This window comes from Cherax quadricarinatus, chromosome 10 (assembly GCF_038502225.1).
Source record: "Cherax quadricarinatus isolate ZL_2023a chromosome 10, ASM3850222v1, whole genome shotgun sequence".
Lineage (NCBI taxonomy): Eukaryota > Metazoa > Arthropoda > Malacostraca > Decapoda > Parastacidae > Cherax > Cherax quadricarinatus.
In genome coordinates, this window is record NC_091301.1 from 44,110,437 (window position 1) to 44,134,308 (window position 23,872).

The following is a 23,872-nucleotide window of genomic DNA, read 5'->3' on the forward strand; positions in this document are numbered from 1 at the left end:
GAATGAATTTTCCCCATAAGAAATAATGGAAATCAAATTAATCCGTGCAAGACACCCAAAAGTATGAAAAAAAAATTTTTACCACATGAAATATACATTTTCCTACACACAAAGAGAAGGATACATGCACAATAGTAGAGTAGTACATGCACAATATATATTGTGCATGTACTACTCTACTAAATGAAGAATAAATGACACTTACCTTTATTGAAGATGCAGCAATGACTGATGAGACACTGTGTGCTGGGAGTGCCTTTTCCTCCTGAGTACTGTAGGTCCTGTTTGGCATTTTCTTCCAGAACAGGCCTTATCACACTGTGTATGCCACTACGATTCTTAAATCTCTCAAAACAACCTTTGCTGGCTTTAAATTCACCAATATGAGCACTAGTTCCAGGCATTTTTCCCTGTTCACCTGGGTGTTAGTCGACTGGTGTGGGTTGCATCCTGGGAGACAAGATTAAGGACCCCAATGGAAATAAGTTAGACAGTCTTCGATGACACTGACTTTTTTGTGTTATCCTGGGTGGCAAATCCTCTGGGGTTAATTGTTTCTTGGTATTCTCAATAAGCCACACCAACAACGGTGCTACAGCAGCAGCAGCAGCTGACGGTGGTACAGCAGCAACAGACGATGCTACAGCAGCAGCAGACGATGCTACAGCAGCAGCAGACGATGCTACAGCAGCAGCAGACGATGCTACAGCAGCAGCAGACGATGCTACAGCAGCAGCAGACGATGCTACAGCAGCAGCAGACGATGCTACAGCAGCAGCAGACGATGCTACAGCAGCAGCAGACGGTACTACAGCAGCAGCAGCAGCAGCTGACGGTGGTACAACAGCAGCAGCAGCTGACAGTGCAGCAACAGCTGACAGTGGTACAGCAGCAGCAGCAGCTGTACCACCAATAGTAGCGATGGTTGATTGGGGTTTATTATACAACCTGGCCAGCTCGGAGACACGCACTCCACTTTCATACTTATCAATGATCTTTTTCTTCATCTCTATAGTAATTCTCACCCTTATTGCTGTAGGGTTGGCACTAGAAGCTTTCTTGGGGCCCATGGTCACTTATTTTCCAGAAAAAATCACCAAAAACACTGTAATAATACGAAATGTTCCGATTGTATGCTTGGATGTTACAGCGGAGGCTGGCTGGTAAACAATGCCACCAGCGGAACATGTGAGCGTGGCTCAGGCCGCACATTGGATGCGTCTCGGACGAAGAGCGGTGAGCGCGTTTTTGGGCGGTATGCGAGGCAAAATTTTTGCGAAAAAAGCGAGTGGTATGCGGATTGTATGGTATGCGATGCGTGCGGTATGCGGGGGTCCACTGTATACAAAAGATGAGGTAATCAGTCCCTCAGCCTTGGAGGTGGTGTTTACAACACCGTGGTTGTAGAGATTCTGAAGCACAAGTAAGGAGACTGGCGCTTATATAGGCGTCAGTGAAGAGAGACGTGTAGCAGACGAGGGCATAGTCACTGGTAGCCCATCAATTTGGGAAGGACCTACTTCCACTGGGGAATCCCGCCTACCAGTGACTATGCCCTCGTCTGCTACACGTCTCTCTTCACTGATGCCTATATAAGCGCCAGTCTCCTTACCTGTGCTTCAGAATCTCTACAACCACGGTGTTGTAAACACCACCTCCAAGGCAGAGGGACTGATTACCTCATCTTTTGTATATAGTTCTTCTGTTTTCTAATTATGTCCAAGAATTTGTATTGACAAAGCCACTGGATGGCGAAACGTTTACAATAAAGATAACCAGATGTTGCACAAGTGTCTTAACTTTCATCTTGTCGGTATTGTATACCTGTCTTGCACAACAGTAAACTAGTAAACAAGTTTTGTAAGCAATATACTGATAAACAAATTAGTGCAGTTATTATGTTGAATACAATGAGTGTACGTTTATACATTATACATTATATTGGTCTCACAGGCCACAAAAGTTACTGGAAAAAAATATTAGAAGACAATAGAAAAAAGTAACAAAAACCTAAAATAAAATAAAGACTTTACGGAAGTCGCGGATGTTGCCGCCACCAGGTCATTAAGAACATAAGAAAGAAGGAGCACTGCAACTGGTCTACTGACCCATGTGGAGCAGGTCCATCCCCCCCTGATTAGCCCAATGACCCCCCCCCCCCAGATTAGCCCACTGACCCACTCAGTCTGGCCACCTAGACTCAAGGAAGGAGCACGGCACCAGACCCAGCAGCGCAAGCTAGTCAGCTCCAACTCACACCCACTCATGTAATTATCTAACCTATTTTTAAAACTACACAACATTTTAGCCTGAATAACTGCACTTGGGAGTTTGTTCCACTCATCCACAACTCTATTACCAAACCAGTGCTTTCCTATATCCTTCCTGAATCTGAATTTTTCCAACTTGAAACCATTGCTGCGAGTCCTGTCTTGGCTGGAAATTTTCAGCACTCTCTTTACATCCCCTTTATTTATTCCTGTTTTCCATTTATATACCTCGATCATATCCCCCCTAATTCTATGCCTTTCGAGAGTGCAGATTCAGGGCCCTCAGCCTATCCTCATAGGGAAGATTTCTGATACATGGGATCATCTTTGTCATCCTCCTCTGTACGTTTTCCAGAGCATTTATATCCATTCTGTAATACGGTGACCAGAACTGAGCAGCATAGTCTAAATGAGGCCTAACCAAGGATATATAGAGTTGAAGAACAACCTGAGGACTTCTACTATTTATACTTCCAGATATGAAGCCAAGAATTCTGTTAGCTTTATTGCGAACACTAATGCACTGTTGTCTTGGTTTTAGATTACTGCTAACCAGAACTCCTAAATCCTTTTCGCAATCAGTAGTATTAAGATCTACATTATTTAGTTTATATGTGGCATGGTTATTTACCTGTCCAACATTTAGAACTTTGCATTTGTCAATATTAAATTGCATCTGCCACTTACTTCGACCATTGCATCAGTCTATTCAAATCATCCTGGAGTGCTCTGGTGTCCTCATTAGAATGAATTGGACGGCCTATTTTGGTGTCATCAGCAAATTTGCTTATTTTTTATTTTTTTTTTTATTATCACACCGGCCGACTCCCACCAAGGCAGGGTGGCCCGAAAAAGAAAAACTTTCACCATCATCCACTCCATCACTGTCTTGCCAGAAGGGTGCTTTACACCACAGTTTTTAAACTGCAACATTAACACCCCTCCTTCAGAGTGCAGGCACTGTACTTCCCATCTCCAGGACTCAAGTCCGGCCTGCCGGTTTCCCTGAATCCCTTCATAAATGTTACTTTGCTCACACTCCAACAGCACGTCAAGTATTAAAAACCATTTGTCTCCATTCACTCCTATCAAACACGCTCACGCATGCCTGCTGGAAGTCCAAGCCCCTCGCACACAAAACCTCCTTTACCCCCTCCCTCCAACCCTTCCTAGGCCGACCCCTACCCCGCCTTCCTTCCACTACAGACTGATACACTCTTGAAGTCATTCTGTTTCGCTCCATTCTCTCTACAAGTCATCAATTACCCTCTCAATCGAATTGGCTAATGCAACCACTCCATCCCCAGAGAGATGAACCCCATCCCTTGCATACATATCACGTTTGCCAAAGAACAGGTCCCAGTTATCAATGAATGGGATTGCAAGTTCCATGCAGTACCTGTCTAGCCAGCAATTTATACCAATTGCCCTAGACATCCATTCATTGCCCACTCCCTTTCTAGGCAAGATGCTACATATGACTGGGATCCCTCCCGTAGACCTAACTACTTCTATGGGTGACCTGTACTTATCCAGCAGCTCCTCTCTCCTGCCCTTCCCAATGTCATTACCCCCAGCACTTAGATAATGGGCTTGTTCCCATTACCTTCCATAATATTATCCAACCTGCTGACTATGTCACCAACACCAGCTCCAGGAAGGCATACTCTCTGTCTGACCTTTCTGTCTCTGTTACAAAATGCACAGTCCATATATCTTACCTGAGAATCGCCTACTATTAAAATATTGTTACCTTTATTAGCAGGGGAATCAGTGGTACCCTCAACCTCACTAACCACTGAAGTACACTCGTCTTGGAGAACAGAGAATCGATTTCCTACCTTCACATCTTCTCTATTAACTCTCCTCATCTTCCTTCTTCCTGAACTGTGAACCACTTGCCACTTAAAGCGGCTCCCACTCTCACTGCTGGTGACCATTCCTTCCTTACCAGCTAAATCCTTCTCACACTCGCTCCCAAACTCATCTATGTGAAGCTTCAGCCTCCTATTTTCCTCCTGAAGAAGTAGAATCTCCTTCTTCAACATTTGAACCTGAGATTCTAAAACACTGCAACAAGCCATGGTGCTTGGTAACACCCCACGCTAACTCCCAAGAGCTTAGGCAGGTATGACCGCAGGCGACCACTGACCTCAGGGTACTCGACCACTGACCTCAGATGTGAAGCTGACCTGAGGGTCAGCTTCACATCTCTATATCTCAGTAACTACTGACCAAATTTTTTTTTTGTTTTATTACCTACAGAAAATTATTATCTTTAATTCTGTAAGATTTTTTGTTTTTTTTTTTCAAAATAATCTTGGACCCTGGTGCGCCCTTTGAGATTTGGCCTTTGGACCCTGCAAGGGCAAATCACTAGGACAGCAAATTCAGAGCTTGCATATAAGTATTTGTATGTTTTATGTAATATGTATGTTTTAGTATGTAATAGTGTTGTAGTTATCAATTTATTCAGGTCTCTGGGGTGTTTAATCTTATTGGTCTTTTACATAAAACAATCAGGAGAGATCAGGTGACCTAAAGGCAGGAATATGTCGGCTAATTGCAATACCCAGAAACTCTTTTTGATCATGCATTGTCCTTTATGGGAATTTTAAAAATATTCTACGACAATGCAATAGAGATGTAGCCCTTTCAGGGTTTTCGACATACTAGTACGCATAAATTCTAGCATCCTCAAGTCAAGCAGGAAAAGGCTGGTAGGCCTAGATGTGAGAGAATGGGTCTGCATGGTCAGTGTGCGCAGTACAAAAAAAATCGGGAACCCAGTGGTGCATTGTGGGAAAGCCATTTTATTACACCTTGTCTAGCACTAAGAAACTCCTCACTCCTCGGCTAATTGGGGCTCTTTTGTTCCCAAGTGATGGTTCAAACACAGATGGAAGTGTCAGTTTAGACTATGCTGCTCAATTCTGGTCACCGTATTACAGAATGGATATAAATGCTCTGGAAAACGTACAGAGGAGGATGACAAAGATGATCCCAAGTATCAGAAATCTTCCCTATGAGGATAGGCTGAGGGCCCTGAATCTGCACTCTCTCGAAAGGCATAGGATTAGGGGGGATATGATCGAGGTGTATAAATGGAAAACAGGAATAAATAAAGGGGATGTAAATAGCGTGCTGAAAATTTCCAGCCAAGACAGGACTCGCAGCATTGGTTTCAAGTTGGAAAAATTCAGATTCAGGAAGGATATAGGAAAGCACTGGTTTGGTAATAGAGTTGTGGATGAGTGGAACAAACTCCCAAGTACAGTTATTCAGGCTAAAACGTGTAGTTTTAAAAATAGGTTAGATAAATACATGAGTGGGTGTGAGTTGGAGCTGACTAGCTTGTGCTGCTGGGTCTGGTGCCATGCTTCATCCTTGAGTGGAGGTGACCAGACTGGGTGGGTCATTGGGCTAATCCAGGGGGGGGACATGGACCTGCATGGGTCAGTAGGCCTGTTGCAGTGTTCCTTCTTTCTTATGTTCTTATGTGAAGATGAATTTCATGGTTTTAAGGAGTTTGTGACCGAAAGCAATGCCCAGAAAACCAGAAGGAAGGAAGGTAGGAAGAAAAGAAGGAAGGAAGGAAGAGATGAGAGGAAGGAAGGAGGGAAAGGAAGGAAGGAGGAAGGGTAGGTAGGAAGAAGGGCAGGTAGGTAGGAAGGAAAGTAGGTTTGTGGGGAGGAAGGGATGTGTTGTGGAAGGCAGTGAGGGTTAGTGAGTGGTGGCATGATGCATCTTTGTGACACAAGACACACTGGTGACTCAGCATATTTACAAGTCCACCCACAGCATATTTACATGTCCACCCACAGCATATTTACAAGTCCACTCACAGCATATTTACAAGTCCACCCACAGCATATTTACAAGTCCACCCACAGCATATTTACAAGTCCACTCACAGCATATTTACAAGTCCACCCACAGCATATTTACAAGTCCACTCACAGCATATTTACAAGTCTACCCACAGCATATTTACAAGTCCACGCACACACAACTACAAGCTTTCAGAACCTCTTCTAGTTCTAGGAACTTGTCCAGTGACTCTATATGTTTATATATATATGATAGAAAAATAGTAACAAACAACACTTTTTATTGTTGGTTTTTGTAAACATGTTTTGTAAACAATATAATGACAAAGTTTGTGTGGTTATTGTGTAGTATACAATGAGTGAATATATACCAAATAGTCTTTATATTGGTCTCACAAGCCATAAAAATTACTCGAAAAAAAATATTAAAAAATAAAATAAAGTAGAAAAAAACAAAAACTATTATCGAGTGACTGGCAGTCGGCGATGTTGTTGTAAGCGCTTCAATTTCCGTCAACTTCACGCCTCCATATCTCAGTAAGTATTGATCACAATTTTTTTTTTTTTGGCCTTTAATACTCACAAAAAAATCTGTCATTTCATAAGAAAATTTTTGTTTTTTTCGAATATTTCTCGACCCTGAGTGGGAGTTAAGGATCGAGGGTCTTGACCCTGAAAGGGTTAAGAGTGAGGACATAATGTACAGCAGTTATAAATACGAACAACTTTATTTCTTTCTGCAGTATACAAAATGTATTTTACATATAATAAAATATTGTTAAGCACAAAAGAAAGCCACCAGCATGCAGTGTATTTCAGGCAGATTATTCCTAACACTTACAGACTACTTAAGAACTAGATATAGGTTACTGAGTAGTTTTTTTTTAGTGTACAAAAAGTAGATAGTTAAGTAGAAAAATAGTAAGTGAATAAGTTTATCTTGATATGAAGTGCTATCAGAAAGTTCCCATGTAAAAAAATATGTAGGTTTACCTCATCATAAAGTTCAAGTTAACTCCCTCAAAATACAAAGTACTCACCTTGGGAGGCTTTACTTGGATCACAGACCTCTGAAACTTCTCTTAACATTTTTGGAACTCTTTCTTTTCTTACAGTGCCTAGCATGGCCTGTGATTCTGCTCGAATCTCCTTCACTTCATTAAGACATTACCCCTTAGGAACCATTTTTATTTTGGGGAGGAGAAAGAAGTCACAGGGGACTAGATCTGGGGAGTAAGGAGGGTAGAGATGACCACCGTATTTTTTTGGCCAGTAAATGATGGTTCTTTCCAGTACAGTGGAACCTCGGTTTTCGTGATTAATCCATTCTAAAAAGTCTGACAAAAACTGAATTGTATGAAAACTGAATCAATATTTCCCATAAGAAATAATGTAAATTCATTTAATCCATTCCAGACACCCGAAAATATTAACAAAAAATACATTTTATAGAGAATAACTATAGTTTTACGTACAGAAAACAATGAGGAATACAGTAAATATAAATTTATGACTAATGAAATGGATAAATGAACATTTAACATCACTTTTACCTTTATTGAAGACTCTTGTTGGCACATGGAAGATGGCGAGGAGGGGAGAGGGAGGAGGAGAGGTTATACTGTTTGGAAGAGGAATCCCCTTCCATAAGGACTTTAGGTATCAGGGCCCTATCCGGGGTTACTTCCCCTGACAGGGGAAGTACATCTTGCCAGGATGTACTTCCCGTACATCCCGGTGAGATTGTCCATGTTGACGCCACTTTTGTACTTTGCTACGAGTTCTTTCTTGATTTCTATAGTGTTTCTCACCTTCTTTATCAAAGGGCTGGCACTTGTAACTTTCTTTGGCCCCATGGTGGCTTATTTAGCAGTTGCATTCAATAAACAAGCACAAAAAACAATGGATTATTATGAAATGTTTCAAATGAATGCCTAGGGTGATGCTCACTCAATGAGAAACAAAGGCAGGCTGAGTCACAAACGCATGGGATGCTTTGTGTGGGCGCTTGGGTGGCTGAGTCACACAGATGCATTTGGTGCAGACCATTTTCAGCTACAGTGGGCCCCCGGTTATTGGCCGGTTCTGTTATTGGCCAACTCAGTGATCGGCCGGTTTTTCGGCGCCCGGTTATCGGCCGTTAATTTGGTAATCAGCCGTTTGGGACGAATCCATCCACTGGCTGGGGCCACTTGTGCGTCAGTTTGGCTGTCTCTCTCGGTGGCTGAGGAAGCTTCTGCTCGTACATCCAAATATTTTGTTTATTTCCCATTGTAGTTTGTGTTATTTTTGCAGTGCAACTGTGAAATAAGTAACCATGGGCCCAAAGAAAGTTCCTGTGGTAAAAAAAAGTGAGAAACACCATGGAATTTAAGCATGAAGTGATAGAAAAGTTTGAGAGTGCTATGAGGGGTGCTGGAACTTGCCAGGATGTACAGCAAGAATAAATCAGCAATTACATCCATCCTGGCAAAGAAAGAACAAATCAAAGATGCTAATGTTGGAAAAGGAGTAGCTTTTCTAACTAAACAGAGGCCACCAATAATGGAAGAGATAGAAAAGTTGTTATTATTGTGGATTAAGGAAAAAGAATTAGTGGGAGACAGTGTTGTGGAGTCGATTATTTGTGAGAAGGCAAGGCAGTTGCATGAGGATCTTGCAAAGAAAATGCCTGGAACAAATGCTGCAGTTTGTAAATTTAGGGCCAGCAAAGGATGGTTTGATAGATTTAAGAAGCGTAGTGGCATACACAGTGTTGTGAGGCATGATGAGGCTGCAAGTTCTGACAAATGTGCGGCTGAAAAATTCGTGCCGGAATTCCAGGGGTACATAGAGGCTGAAGGATTCAAACCCCAACAAGTGTTTAGTTGTGATGAAACAGGCCTGGTTTGGAAGAAAATGCCAAACAGGACCTACATTACCCAGGAGGAAAAGGCACTGCCAGGACACAAGCCTATGAAAGACAGGCTTACTCTTTTGTTGTGTGATAATGCTAGTGGGGATTTCAAAGTGAAGCCTTTACTCATGTATCACTCAGAAAATCCCAGTATGTTCAAGAAAAACATGTCATGAAGAATAGATTGTGTGTGATGTGGAAAGCTAATCATAAGGCATGGGTCACAAGGCAAATTTTCAAAGAGTGGGTTAATGATGTGTTTGGCCCAAGTGTGAAAAAATACCTCCTGGAAAAGAAATTGCCACTCAAGTGCCTCCTGGTACTGGACAGTGTTCCTGCACATCCTCCAGACTTGGAAGACCAAGCATTTAGGGACTTCAGTTTTATAAAAGTGAAGTTCTTGCCTCCTAACACCACTCCTCTCCTCCAGCCCATGGACCAGCAGGTCATTTCTAACTTCAAAAAACTCTACACAAAAGCAGTGTTTCAAAAGTGCTTTGAAGTGACCTCGGACGCTCAGTTGACCCTAAGAGAGTTCTGGAGGAATCACTTCACTATCCTCCATTGCATAAGTATTATAGGTAAGGCTTGGAAGGGAGTGACTTCCAGGACTTTGAACTCTGCTTGGAGAAAGCTGTGGCCAGATTGTGTCCAAGAGAGGGATTTTGAAGGGTTTGAGGCTTACCCTGACCTTGCTGACCCTGTGAACTCGATTGTGGCACTGGGGAAGTCCCTGGGGTTGGAGGTGAGTGGCGAGGATGTGGAAGAGTTGGTGGAAGACCACAGGGAAAAGCTAACCACTGAAGAGCTGCAAGAGCTTCAACTTGCAATAGACTGCAGCCAAGGAACTTGCTTCAGAGGAGGAGGAAAAGGGAGTGAAGGAGATGCCTTCTTCAGAGATTAAAAAGGTGTGTGGAATGTGGACTAGGGTGCAAGCTTTTGTAGAGAAACACCACCCTGATCAAGCTGAAACAAGCCATATCTGCAACATGTTTAGTGACAAAACCCTGTCCCACTTCAGGGAAATCTTAAAGAGATGCCAGAAACAGAGCACTCTGGACAGTTATTTTGTGAGACAGGAGTCCAGTGACTCTCAAGCTGGTCCTAGTGGCATTAAAAGACAAAGAAGGAAAGTAACCCCAGAGAAGGCTTTGCTACCTAAAGTCTTTATGGAGGAGGATTTCCCTTCCAAACACTTAACTCCTCCCTCTTTCCTCTTCCCTATCTTCCAGAAGCCAGCATTAGCCTTCAATAAAGGTATATAATATTTTTTTTTTTTTTTTTTCAACAAGTCGGCCGTCTCCCACCAAGGCAGGGTGACCCAAAAAGAAAGAAAAAATCCCCAAAAAGAAAATACATTCATCATAATTCAACACTTTCACCTCACTCACATATAATCACTGTTTTTGCAGTGCTCAGAATACAACAGTTTAGAAGTATTTACGTATAAAAATACACAGTACATGTATATTCCTCCAAGCTGCCAATATCCCAAACCCCTCCTTTAGAGTGCAGGCATTGTACTTCCCATTTCCAGGACTCAAGTCCAGCTATATAAAAATAACCAGTTTCCCTGAATCCCTTCACTAAATATTACCCTGCTCACACTCCAACAGATCGTCAGGTCCCAAATACCATTCGTCTCCATTCACTCCTATTGAACACGTTCATGCACGCCTGCTGGAAGTCCAAGACCCTCGCCCACAAAACCTCCCTTACCCCTTCCTTCCAACCTTTTCGAGGACGACCCCTACATTAATTCTTAGGGGAAATATTATTTCAGTTTTTGGTTGACCTTTTGGAATGGATTACTGCCGATAACCGAGGGTCCACTGTTTCAAAAACCAAGCAGATGTACAAAAACTGAGACAAAATTTTGACAAAAAAAGTCGTCAAAAACCGAATCCTACGAAAACTTGGGCATACGAAAACTGAGGTTCCACTCTATTTTAAAACCAGAAAGTCCACTTGCTTCATGTTCAAATTCTCGATCAAAATGCTTTAGATTTCATTCTGTTACACAAAAATTCACAACAACACACTGACAGCATAATTAACCCTTTCAGGGTCCAAAGGCCAAATTTCAAAGTGCGCACCAGTGTCCAAGAATTTTCAAAAAATAATTTTGTAATTTTCTCTTATGAAATGGTAGAGTATCTTTTTCTGAAGGTAATAAAACAAAAAGTACGAAATTTGATGGAAAATTGACGAAATTATGCTCTCGCTAATTTTGATGTGTCAGCGATATTTACGCATTGGCGATTTTACCGACTTTGACTCCCATTTTAGGCCAATTATATTACTCCAGTTGACCAAATTCTTAGCTATTTCACTAGTATTACTTCTATTCTATCGATTGAGCACAAGAAATTACCAAGTCATCTGTTTCAACTACAAAATAAAGTGATCGGAAATTGGTAATTTGGCCAATTTAATGCAAAGTTCAAAATACAGTGGTCCCTCAATAATCGTCCATAATCCGTTCCTGGAAGTGGGACTATTATGGAAATGGACGATTTACGAATCAATTTTCCCCATAAAAAATAATGTAAATTCAATTAATCCGTTCCTGACACCCATAAGTATTAAAACAAAAATTTTTTTTACATGAAATATAGATGTAGTACATAAACAATACAGTGGCACATGATGAATTAAACATTAACAGAATAACACTTACCTTTATTGGCAATTCTTCTTTGTGTATGGAAGACTGGAGAAGGAGACTGATTAGATGATTTACTGTTTGGAAGGGGAATCCCCTTCCATCAACACCTCGGGTACCAATTGCTTTTCTGGGGTTACTTCTCATCTCTGTTTCTTAATGCCACTAGGACCACTCTTTGGCATTTTCTTCCAAAAGAGGCCTGTTTCATCACAATTGCACACTTGTTCAGGTTTCAGTCCTTCACTGTTTATGTACTCCTTGAATTCATGCACATATTTTTCAGCCGCCTTGTGGTCCGAACTGGCAGCCTTACCACACTGTGTATGCCAGTACGCCTCTTAAATCTCTCAACCCAGCCTTTGCTGGCCTTAAATTCACTCACATCACCACTAGTTGCAGGCAGTTTCTTTACCAAATCGTCATGCAACTGCCTAGCCTTTTCACAAATAAGCAACGTCATAAGACTATCTCCTGCTAATTGTTTCTCATTTATCCACACCAATAATAACTTCTCAACATCTTCGAGTACTGGTGATCTCATTTTTGTCAGCATATTTACCCCCTTTGCAACAATAGTGTCCTTGATTTCCTTTTTCTTGGCTATGATGGAAGATATGGTTGTACGGGATTTGTTATACATCCTGGCCAGTTCGCCCACACGTATGCCACTATCATATTGTTCAATGATGTTTTTCTTAAATTCAATTGTATTTCTCACCTTCTTTACCAAAGGCTTGGCACTAGGAGCTTTCTTTGGAGCCATGGTAGCTTATTTAGCACTTAAATAATTTGCAAGCACTAAAATAAATGAAATATTATGAAATATTTTGCTGGAGCACGTGATGGGACCGTCGCTCACTGGTAAACAATGGCACACTGGCTGGGAAGGAAAGGCCAAGGCGGCTCAAAGCGTGAGTACGCGTCCGGGACGAAGGACTATTAGCGAGTTACCGGACCATTTGCGAGCCAATATTTTGATGAGAAAACAGGACTACGTATTTCCGAAATGGACGACTTTCAGGCCGGACAATTATTGAGGGACCACTGTATTCTAATTTCAAAATAGAGTCCAGAATAAACAATGTAGGCAATCCTGGTACTAAACTAACATTTCCTCTGTTCATTAGTTACGTTTCCAGTCTTTACAAATGAATTCCATTTTGATTTTTTATTCACATAATGAATTTTTATTCAGACCAAAAAATAGAAGATTTACTGTTATGCAATATATTGTAATAATTGTATAAATAATATCACCACATTTGTGAACATATATTAGGCCCACCAGCTGGCATGTATTAGACGTATGGGATCATTTGTTTACTCTTGAACATCGGCAAAAATTTAGCATTTCTGCTATTTTGAGCTCAGTTTCAACCCATTTCCATTACTAAAACCAATCAGAATCATCTCTATTTCTGTAATATATCTTCCATTCTATCAAATGAGACCAAGAAATCGCAACTACAACTATAAAAAACATACGAAAAACACTGCAAAGTTGCTGTTTTAATCGAAAATTACGGTCTCAGTTTTTTTTCTCTCATTATGCACTGTGTGCTGCAGGATTTGTTTTATGTGGTGCACACATACCACATAGATGTATTCTCTCATATCTATGCCCAAATTTACCACTCACAGCTTATCAGAGTGAGCTAAGCTCATGGCGTAGATCTACAGTTTGGACCCTCAACTTATAGCCGTAGATCTACGGCACGGACCCTCAAAGGGTTAAATATGCCTGTCTTCCCTCAGTGGAATGATTGACTGCATTGAAAGTCACCACACTACTTTACAAAACAATGTAGTGCTGAGCATGGTCTTTGCTGCTGCCATTTTTATCCAGGAACTTTTCGATAGCAACTTGTTCATGGTACAATGAACATCACTTCAAATGATCTATATTTATCAGTAATATTAGCTTCATGTAAGGCAGCAGCAGTGCAGTGGAGCATGACATGATAAAGCATTGAAGAATTAAAGTCAGAAGACTGTGGCTGCAACAGAAATAACTATACCCATAATTTGGAGAGGAATCCTTAGATAACATTGCTGCATGTCATAGACCTTTATTAAGTTCCGACTGAAAGAAGTTTACTACTTGATAATGGTTCATGATGGACTCAGATATTGCTTAAGGTTTCCTTTATAATTTACAGGTTAGCAATAAAGCAACTCTCAGCACTTAACTTTGTTGTTTTAGCATAAGTTTAAGACATAACATAATTTGGATATAGGTTATTCTTCTATAATGACCCTTTTTTTTCAGGACCTGAAGCCTAGCAATATTGTAGTAAAATCTGACTGTACACTCAAGATTCTAGATTTTGGTTTGGCGCGAACAGCAGGAACCACATTTATGATGACTCCTTACGTGGTCACTCGTTACTACAGAGCTCCAGAGGTTAGTTCATTCACACCTTTACTCACTCACTCATTCTTAACTTTATCTAATTTTCAAAATAAGTGCATTTCAACTTATTATGTAGACAGCATTTAGCTAACTTACAGCAAAGTAGCTAATAATATGTAAGCAGGTTTCCATAACATGAAGTGCATTTGAATACACTGGAATATCCCAGACCTTAACATTCTCTTTCCTGAAAGATTTTTTTTTTTTCAATAAACTGGCCATATCCCACCAAGGCAGGGTGACCTAAAAAAAAAAAAAAGTTTCTCTTTTAGATTTAGTAATGTATACAGAAGAAGGGGTTACTAGCCTTTTGCTCCCGGATTTTAGGTGCCTTTTACGACACGCATGGCTTAGGAGGAAGAATTCTGTTCCACTTCCCCATGGAGATAAGAGGAAATAAACAAGAGCAAGAACTATTAAGAAACAGAAGAAAATCCAGAGGGATATGTATATATTTGTATGTACATGCATGTATAGTGTAACCTAAGTGCAAGTAGAAGTAGCAAGATATACCTGGTATCTCACATGTTTGTGAGACAGATAAAAAAAAGACACCAGCAATCCTACCATCATGTACAACAATTACAGATTTCCGTTCCACACTCACTTGGCAGGACGGTAGTACCTCCCTGGGTGGTTGTTGTCTGCCAACGTACTACTTATATCCTTCACACACATACGAGTTTATCTGTGGACATAATTCCTCATAACATATAATACTCCACGACTGAAAGAATGGTGAAATAGATTTATTTGTGGATGTAAAGTTGGGGATAGAAAATTGTGAATGTAAATTGTAAATAACAGTGAAAATAAGTGCTTTTTATTGGGAGTGAGATGCCATCTGAGAAAAGAAACATGGTAAACCCCAATGAAAGAAGACAGGGTACACAGAAATGCAATGAAATAATACAGGGTACACAGAGAGATACATAGCACTGGAACATGGTGAACAGGTTCCACATTTAACTGGACCAAATATACCTCCTGCCACGTTACCATCAGCACTTGGGAGACCAGAAATATGTCCACCAAGAGCCATGTACTATTAATTTTGGCATAGCTTTCATAGTAGTTTTTTTTATGAATAAGAGTGAGTCCAAACTTTTATCTGTACTTATGAGTGATTGTGAACAATAAGAAAACTCTCACCCAACCCTAGAATACACTACTTCACATCTCAGGACCTTCCCAAGGTAAATTCCTTGGGAAGGAGTTAGAGAGCTCTAATTTGTTACTTGAGGATGACAAATATTTCCTCTACTGTCTTGACCCCACAGACTGCAGGTTCTGCACCAGAAATCACTCTATCACATTTTAGTTGTGGTTTCTTGTTAACATGGCAATGTGTGGAGAGGGTTGATGTGGACCTGCTGGCTGGCTGGGTTCATATATTGATGTGGATGAAATGTTGTCAGTAATTCATGGTTGTATTGGAGTACTTATTCTCTTCAGACTAGTACTTCTAGACTTCTTGTAATTCTTTTCAGTAAAAAATTCTGCAACTATACACACAATGTGGAATTACTTATTTAACCCCTGCATTATTAACTGTTTATCTTAACCCTTTCAGGGTCCGTGTCGTAGTAGTTCTATGGCTTGGAGTTGTGGATCCAAACCGTAGAGCTACGCCAAAATTCTAGCGACCTCAAATTTAGCTCTAGAAGGCTGGTAGGTTTACATCTAAGAGAATGGGTCTGGGTGGTAAGTGTGCACACTATAGAAAAAATCTGGACGCCCGCATGGGATTGTGGGAATGCCACCAAAGTGGCTTTGTTCACCATGCCTGGCGGCAAGGAAGCTCTCATTACCCTGGCGAATTCTGACTCTTCTCTTCCCAACTTATAATTCTAAGTTTGATGGAAGTGGATCTGAAGAAAAATTCTATGGTTCTGAACCATATGGTACAGTGGTGCCATATCATACAGTGGTATCATATGGTACAATAGTACAGTGTACAATATGGTACAATCTACAATATGGTACATTGTACCATATGGTACATTATACCATATGGTACATTGTATCACATGGTACAGGGACCCTAATGGGAATACGTCTGTCTGACTTTTTTGGTTATCCTAGGTCTCCACACATATGCTGCTATATGTATGATAATCTATGTAACTTTATTTGTGTATACCTAAATAAACTTACTTACAATGCCACATGTGTTTGAGTAAGTATATTCAGGTGTACACAAATACAGTTACATAGATTATCATACATAGTAGCATATGTATAAAATCCTAGGATAACCCAAAAAAGTTAGGGTGACTTATTTCCATGGGAATCCCTGTATCTGTACCTTATGGTGCCCTGTACTGTATGGTACCATGTGGTACCCTGTACTATATGGTACCATATGGTACCCTGTACTGTATGGTACCATGTACCATATGGTACCTTGCACCATATGGTACCCTGTACAATATGCTACCTTGCACCATATGGTATTCTATACCATATAATACCCTGTACCATATGCTACAATGTACCATATGATGCCCTGTACCACATGGCCAGTAGGAGGTGTTGGTGCCACGAGGGACCGGCCAGGACTGAGTGAGTGAGTGTGGGACACTGACTCAGCAGTTTCCAAGACAAAGCACTTCGTCATCCACCTCAAGCAACATGTCCAGTAGCTGTACATATGTAAAAATATGTAATAGAACATTACTAATATACAACATTTTTGCATTTTTTGTTGTAAGCAATTAGTATTGTAAATGATATAATGATGAAAATATTAGTGCGGTTATTGAGTTGAATACAATAGTACCATATGGTACAATGTACCATATGGTACCATTGTACAATATGGTACAATGTACCATATGGTACCATTGTACAATATGGTACTACATGTATATGGTATTGTTGTATTCAACACAACCACACTAATATTTTCATCATTATTTTTTTGCAAAAAACTTGTAAACAAGTTTTGTGAGCAATATAATGATAAATTAATACAGTTATTGTGTTGAATACAATGAGTGTACATTTATACATTACAGTGGACCCCCGCATAGCGACCTTAATCCGTGCAAGAGGGCTGGCTGTTATGCGAAATGTTCGCTATGCGAATGAATTTTCCCCATAAGAAATAATGGAAATCAAATTAATCCGTGCAAGACACCCAAAAGTATGAAAAAAAAATTTTTTTACCACAAAAAAATGTTAATTTTAGTACACACAAACTGAAAAAGGCATGCACAATTACATGACACTTACTTTTATTGAAGATCTGGTGATGATTGATGGGATGGGAGGAGGGGAGAGAGAGTGTTAGTGTTTAGAAGGGGAATCCCCTTCCATTAAGACTTGAGGAGGCAAGTCCTTTTCTGGGGTTACTTCCCTTCTTCTTTTAATGCCACTAGGACCAGCTTCAGAGTCACTGGACTTCTGTCGCACAACATATCTGTCCATAGTGGCCTGTACCTCTCGTTCCTTTATGATTTGTCTAAAGTGGTTCACAACAGTGTCATTGTAACAGTCACCAGCACGGCTTGCAATAGCTGTGTGAGGGTGATTTTCATCAAAAAAGGTTTGCACTTCAAGCCATTTTGCACACATTTCCTTAATCTTTGAAGTAGGCAATTCCTTCAATTTCTCTCTCCCCTCCTTTGAACCAGTTTCCCCAGGTCTGGCCTCTTGCTCTTGAAGTTGATCTATCAGCTCATCAGTGGTTAGTTCTTCATTGTCCTCCTCCACCAACTCTTCCACATCATCCCCACTAACCTCCAACCCCAAGGACTTCCCCAATGCCACAATTGATTCCTCAACTGGTATACTCCTCTCAGGGTTAGCCTCAAACCCTTCAAAATCCCTTTTGTCTACACATTCTGGCCACAGTTTCTTCCAAGCAGAGTTCAAGGTTCTCTTAGTCACTCCCTCCCAAGCCTTACCTATAAGGTTTACACAATTGAGGATATTAAAGTGATCCTTCCAAAACTCTTTTAGAGTCAATCGAGTGTCTGTGGTCACTTCAAAGCACTTTTGAAACAGAGCTTTTGTGTACAGTTTCTTGAAGTTGGAAATGACCTGCTGGTCCATGGGCTGCAGGAGAGGAGTGGTATTAGGAGGCAAAAACTTGACCTTAATGAAGCTCATGTCCCCATAAAGTCGCTCTGCCACGTCTGTAGGATGACCAGGGGCATTGTCTAACACCAGGAGGCACTTAAGGTCTAATTTCTTTTCAGTTAGGTAATCTTTCACATTGGGGGCAAATGCATGGTGTAACCAGTTATAGAAAAATTCCCTAGTGACCCATGCCTTACTGTTTGCCCTCCACAGCACACACAAATTATCCTTGAGGACATTCTTTTGCCTGAACGCTCTGGGAGTTTCAGAGTGATACACTAATAAAGGCTTAACTTTGCAATCACCACTAGCATTGGCACACATCAACAAAGTAAGCCTGTCTTTCATAGGCTTATGTCCTGGGAGTGCCTTTTCCTCCTGAGTAATGTAGGTCCTGCTTGGCATTTTCTTCCAGAACAGGCCTGTTTCATCACAATTAAACACTTGTTCAGGTTTCAGTCCTTCAGTTTCTATGTACTCCTTGAATTCATGCACATATTTTTCAGCCGCTTTGTGGTCCGAACTGGCAGCCTCACCATGCCGTATCACACTATGGATGCCACTACGCTTCTTAAATCTCTCAAACCAACCTTTGCTGGCCTTAAATTCACTCACATCATCACTAGTTGCAGGCATTTTTTTAATTAAATCGTCATGCAACTTCCTAGCCTTTTCACATATGATCGCTTGAGAGACGCTATCTCCTGCTAGCTGTTTTTCATTTATCCACACCAATAAGAGTCTCTCAACATCTTCCATCACTTGCGATCTTTGTTTCGAAAACACAGTTAAACCTTTGGCAACAACAGCTTCCTTGATTGCCGTTTTCTTGCCCACAATAGAAGAGATGGTTGATTTCGGTTTCTTGTACAACCTGACCAGGTCGGTGATACGTACTCCACTTTCATACTTATCAATGATCTCTTTCTTCATTTCAATAGGAATCCTAACCCTTATTGCTGTAGGGTTGGAACTAGAAGCTTTCTTGGGGCCCATGGTCACTTATTTTCCAGAAACAGCACCGAAAACACTGTAATAATACGAAATATTCCGAGTGTATGCTTGAATGTTACCGCGGAGGCTGGCTGGTAAACAATGGCACGGGCGGCACATGTGAGGCTGGCTGAGGGCGCACATTGGACGCGTCTCGGACGAAGGCCGCTGAGCGGGTTTTTGTCCACTATGCGGGGCAAAATTTTAGTGAACAAAGCGTCCGCTATGCGGATTGTCCGCTATGCAAGGCGTCCGCTATGCGGGGGTCCACTGTATATTGGTCTCACAGGCCACAAAAGTTACTGGGAAAAAATATTAGAAAAGAAAAAAAATTAACAAAAACCTAAAATAAAATAACGAGACACTACGGAAGCTGCGGATGTTGCTGCCACCAGGTCATTGAAGGTCTACTTCATGCCTCTATATCTCGGTAACTACTGGTCGAATTTTTTTGTTTTGTTTTATTACCTACGGAAAATTAATATCTTTAATTCTGCCATATTTTTTTTTTTTCCAAAAATTCTTGGACCCTGGTGTACCCTCTGAGATTTGGCCTCTGGACCCTGAAAGGGTTAAAGTTCTTCCTCATTTTTTTTTTTTATCTGCCACCTGCATAAGAATTTTTCTCTTCAAGCATTTCTGCTGCATTTGGTTCTTCATTTTCTTCTATCAGTTTGTTCACATTGTGTTCATGTATATCTTCAGAGTCCTCACTTCTTACAGTCCTTGCCAGGGTCAGAATTAAACATATTAACTCTTTCACTGTCGAAGCCCCTGATCACAAACTTGCTCTCAGTGTCGAAAAATATTCGAAGAAAAAAAAAAATTTTTCATACCAAAACCTTAAGAATATTTTTCTGATTGTTTTAAAAGAAACAAAAATTTTTGCAATCAGTACTTACCGAGATATAGTGGCACGAAGTTGACAGAAAGTGAACCGCTTACGGCCACATCGGCAACTGCACTCCCTCAGTAATATTATTTTTACTTTTATTCTATTTTTCTTTTCTAATATTTTATTTTTTCAAGTAACTTTTGTTGCCTGTGAGACCAATATAATGCATAATGTATATATATCCACTCATTGTATGCAACACAATAACTGCACAAATATTATCATATTGTTTGCAAAACATGTTTAAGCAAACCCACGCTGCCTTCCCCATCACTCACACTGCCTTCCCCACCAACCATGCTGTCTTCCCCACCAACCATGCTGTCTTCCCCACCAACCATGCTGTTTTTCCCACCACCCACATGGAAATAAGTCACTTTGTCTGACTTTTTTAAGTTATCCTAGGTAATGTTGTTTACACAAACCCATGCTGCCTTCCCCACCAACTATGCTATCTTCCCTACCACCCACATGGAAATAAGTCACTTTGACTTTTTTAAGTTATCCTAGGTAATGTTGTTTACACACACCCATGCTGCCTTCCCCACCAACTATGCTATCTTCCCCACCACCCACATGGAAATAAGTCACTTGGGAAGAGTCCCAGTTTGCCAGGGAGTGAGGTATTCCTTACTGCTAGGCATGGGTGAACAAGGCGTACTGAATTAGCACACCCACAATGTACTGCAGCCTCCCCGATTTTTTTTATACTGCTCACACTGGTGACACAGACCCATTCTCTCACATGTATGTCTACTAGCTTTCTCCCGCTAGATTTGAAGCCACTAGAATTTTGGCGTATTAATACGTCAATGACACTGGCTTGTAAGCCATATCTATACATCACCGACAGTGAAAGGGTTAAAAATAAACCAGAGAAATTATTTGCCATGGAATGCCCAAAAAAAGCTTTTTAATTCAATTAACAAAATTATGATTAATGAATGTAGTGTAATTGATCAAGTTCTGCCAAGCAAATATGAGCCTTCTGCACATGGAAAAATAGACATTCAGAAACTATGAATGTATTTGGTGAAAAATAATTTCTGGATAATAATTTTTGCTTTCATGTTTGCTAGTTCATATCTGTGAGTCATCAGTTGTAAGGAAATAATTGGTTCTGAAGTGTCCATTTTTAAGTGCAAATATTTGTAGTTCATATGACTGGAAGTCAGAGATCAGCTGTATGTAGGCTAGTGGACAGCAACCATCCAAGAAAGTACAACACTACCATCCTGCCTATAATTTCATATGATGCTTATTCCTCTTAACATTTCCTTCCTAATTTAGGAGGCCTGGTTAGAGATCATTTGTGAAGAGAATGAACCAAAGAAAAATTAATAGATTAACGTGAACTTATTCAAGTTCACCATCCACTTTTCTGACCAGTGTGACAGCATGACCAGGTCTTATAGCAGTAAAAGTTGAATAAAGATGAATAATGAGACACAGATTAAGAGTGGCAGATAGTAAGGGTGAGGTACAGTAAAGAGATAAAGGGAGTTGGGAAGAGAGAGTCAGGAGGGAGTGCTTATATTCATCTTAAGCTGTAATGCTGTATTATACAATATTAGGCTGGACAAGATAAGCTTTTTGTGGAAATCTATAAATGATATTACAGATAGTAGTATAGTTTTGTATAGTGGTTTTGAAAGTACATAAATTATATTAATTTATTTTAAGATAAATCAAGGTTAAATAGTACAACTTATTTCTGTTGGGATTCTCAATCAAACCAATGGTTGGGGTCCTCAGCCAAACCAATTGTTGAGGTCCTCAACCAAACCAATTGACTACGAACTTCTTGAGATGTTAATGTTGTCTCGACAAGCAGCTGCATACATCTTGAGATGAGAAAGAAGGAGCACTGTTCTATACTACATATGCTTACAAAATTAACTGCTTTCTAAAAAACTCTTGATCTTAGGTATTGAGAGTCTGGGATACTCCATTGTAGCTCCATTATGTGTAATGTTTTAAAAAATGCATTGATGCTGTATTGAATAGTATTAGTTAATGCAGTTTAAGATTTTAATATTTTTAAGACTAATTTATGAAAGATTTTTTTATTTCCAGACTAGATTTTCTTTTATAGTTACTTAGGTTATAGAAATATTTTAAAATTACATTGACCTATGTATTCATATATCAGTTTAAATCATGCAATTTTCAAAGATATGATCTTTTAATTTTGTACAAAAGGAAACCAGAAAACCATACCTCAGTACAGTATATCTTTATGGTAATCTGTTTAAAATATATACATTACAGTATTCATGTTTTCAATTTACAGGAATATTTAGATATACAGTGCAACACCGTCATTGCATATGCTAATATGTACAAATATGTTGAAAACTTTCATGTTCCAGTTTGATTCTTTGGAAGATTCTATACATTTTTGTATTTTGATTGTGTTCTTAATAATAAAAAAAAACATTTTTAATATATGTACATTTTAACACTTAAGATTTCTTCAGATGGCTTTGTTTAGATGGAGATGAATAGCAGAAGGCCAGTAGGCAGAAAATATAAAGAAAATTTGCATAGAGTAACTTTATTGAGATGTTTTGCCTGTATAACAGGCTTCTTTGGTCAGTGCACATAGATGTACAACAAACATATTTATACAAGCACAGTCAGGTGAGTGGCCTAACAGCGAGGTTATGGCATAGGTGCAGTGCAAGATAAGGGTACAGCAGGAGGACTGTCTGTCCTTGTATATGCAGGTACCTTGTCAATAACCTGTCTGTGTAAAAAAATAGAAAGCAGAGCTATAGGTTTCACTAAGCTGAAATCTCCTTGATTATGTTGAATAATATTTTATGTATACAGTGGAACCTCTACTTGCGAGTGTGTCCACGTGCGAGTTTTTCCAAATACGAGCAGTCGATGGGTCGATTTTTTGCTTCCATACGCGAACAAAATTTCCACAACGAGCAGACCTCAAGGCAGGTTCCTTGACACTGGTGAGGGGCTTTTGCTTTTGATCTCGGGAATTGTATCTCATTTGTTTGTTGGACTATCTTACTGAAACTTGGGCAATGTATGATGGAAAGATGCTTCTTAATGTACACCAAAAATGAAAGAAATCTAAGCATAAATAATGGAGTTCATTTCTCAGCAATTAGCCACCTCTTAGTGGTAATTTCGAATGGTTTTTATGGTTGTATTCTCAGTTTTTTTGTCTCATTTGATAGAATGGAAGATAAATAACAGAAATAGATATGATTTTGATTGCTTTCATGACGAAAAGTGCCTTGAAATTGAGCTCAACCTAGGAGAAATGGTCCATTGCTTGGCTGTTTCAGTGTAAACAAATGACGTCACTGTCCATTCCAATATGCAGTCGTGAATGGGTTGACATATTTATACAATTATTGCAATAAGGAATAACAGTAAATCTTATATTTTTTGTGTGAATAAAAATTACAAATAATTTATTTAATAATAATAATAATAATAACGATAATAATAATAATAATAATGTTTCTGTGTTATTCATATTGTTTGTTATGTCATACTAGATGAACTGTGATAGATAAATAAGCCGTATAGATGATATTAGCGAAATTATTCATGAAGTATTTTGCCCGGTCTCCAGACAAACTCTTGTCCACCGCTGACACCGCCCATACCACTACATGAATGACATATTTTATCCATTTTAGAGTACAGTGGACCCCCGGTTAACGATATTTTTTCACTCCAGAAGTATGTTCAGGTGCCAGTACTGACCGAATTTGTTCCCATAAGGAATATTGTGAAGTAGATTAGTCCATTTCAGACCCCCAAACATACACGTACAAACGCACTTACAT

The 23,872-nt window shown here is 39.9% G+C and overlaps 1 protein-coding gene across 1 annotated transcript in view; it reads left to right on the forward strand.

The window, feature by feature from the left end:
- LOC128688052 (stress-activated protein kinase JNK-like) overlaps positions 1 to 23,872 on the forward strand; it is a 1,031,745-nt gene that overhangs the window by 728,383 nt on the left and 279,490 nt on the right. Inside the window, 1 exon segment of the mRNA XM_070083800.1 lies at positions 13,934 to 14,068. Within this exon segment, the coding sequence (XP_069939901.1) occupies positions 13,934 to 14,068 (135 nt within the window).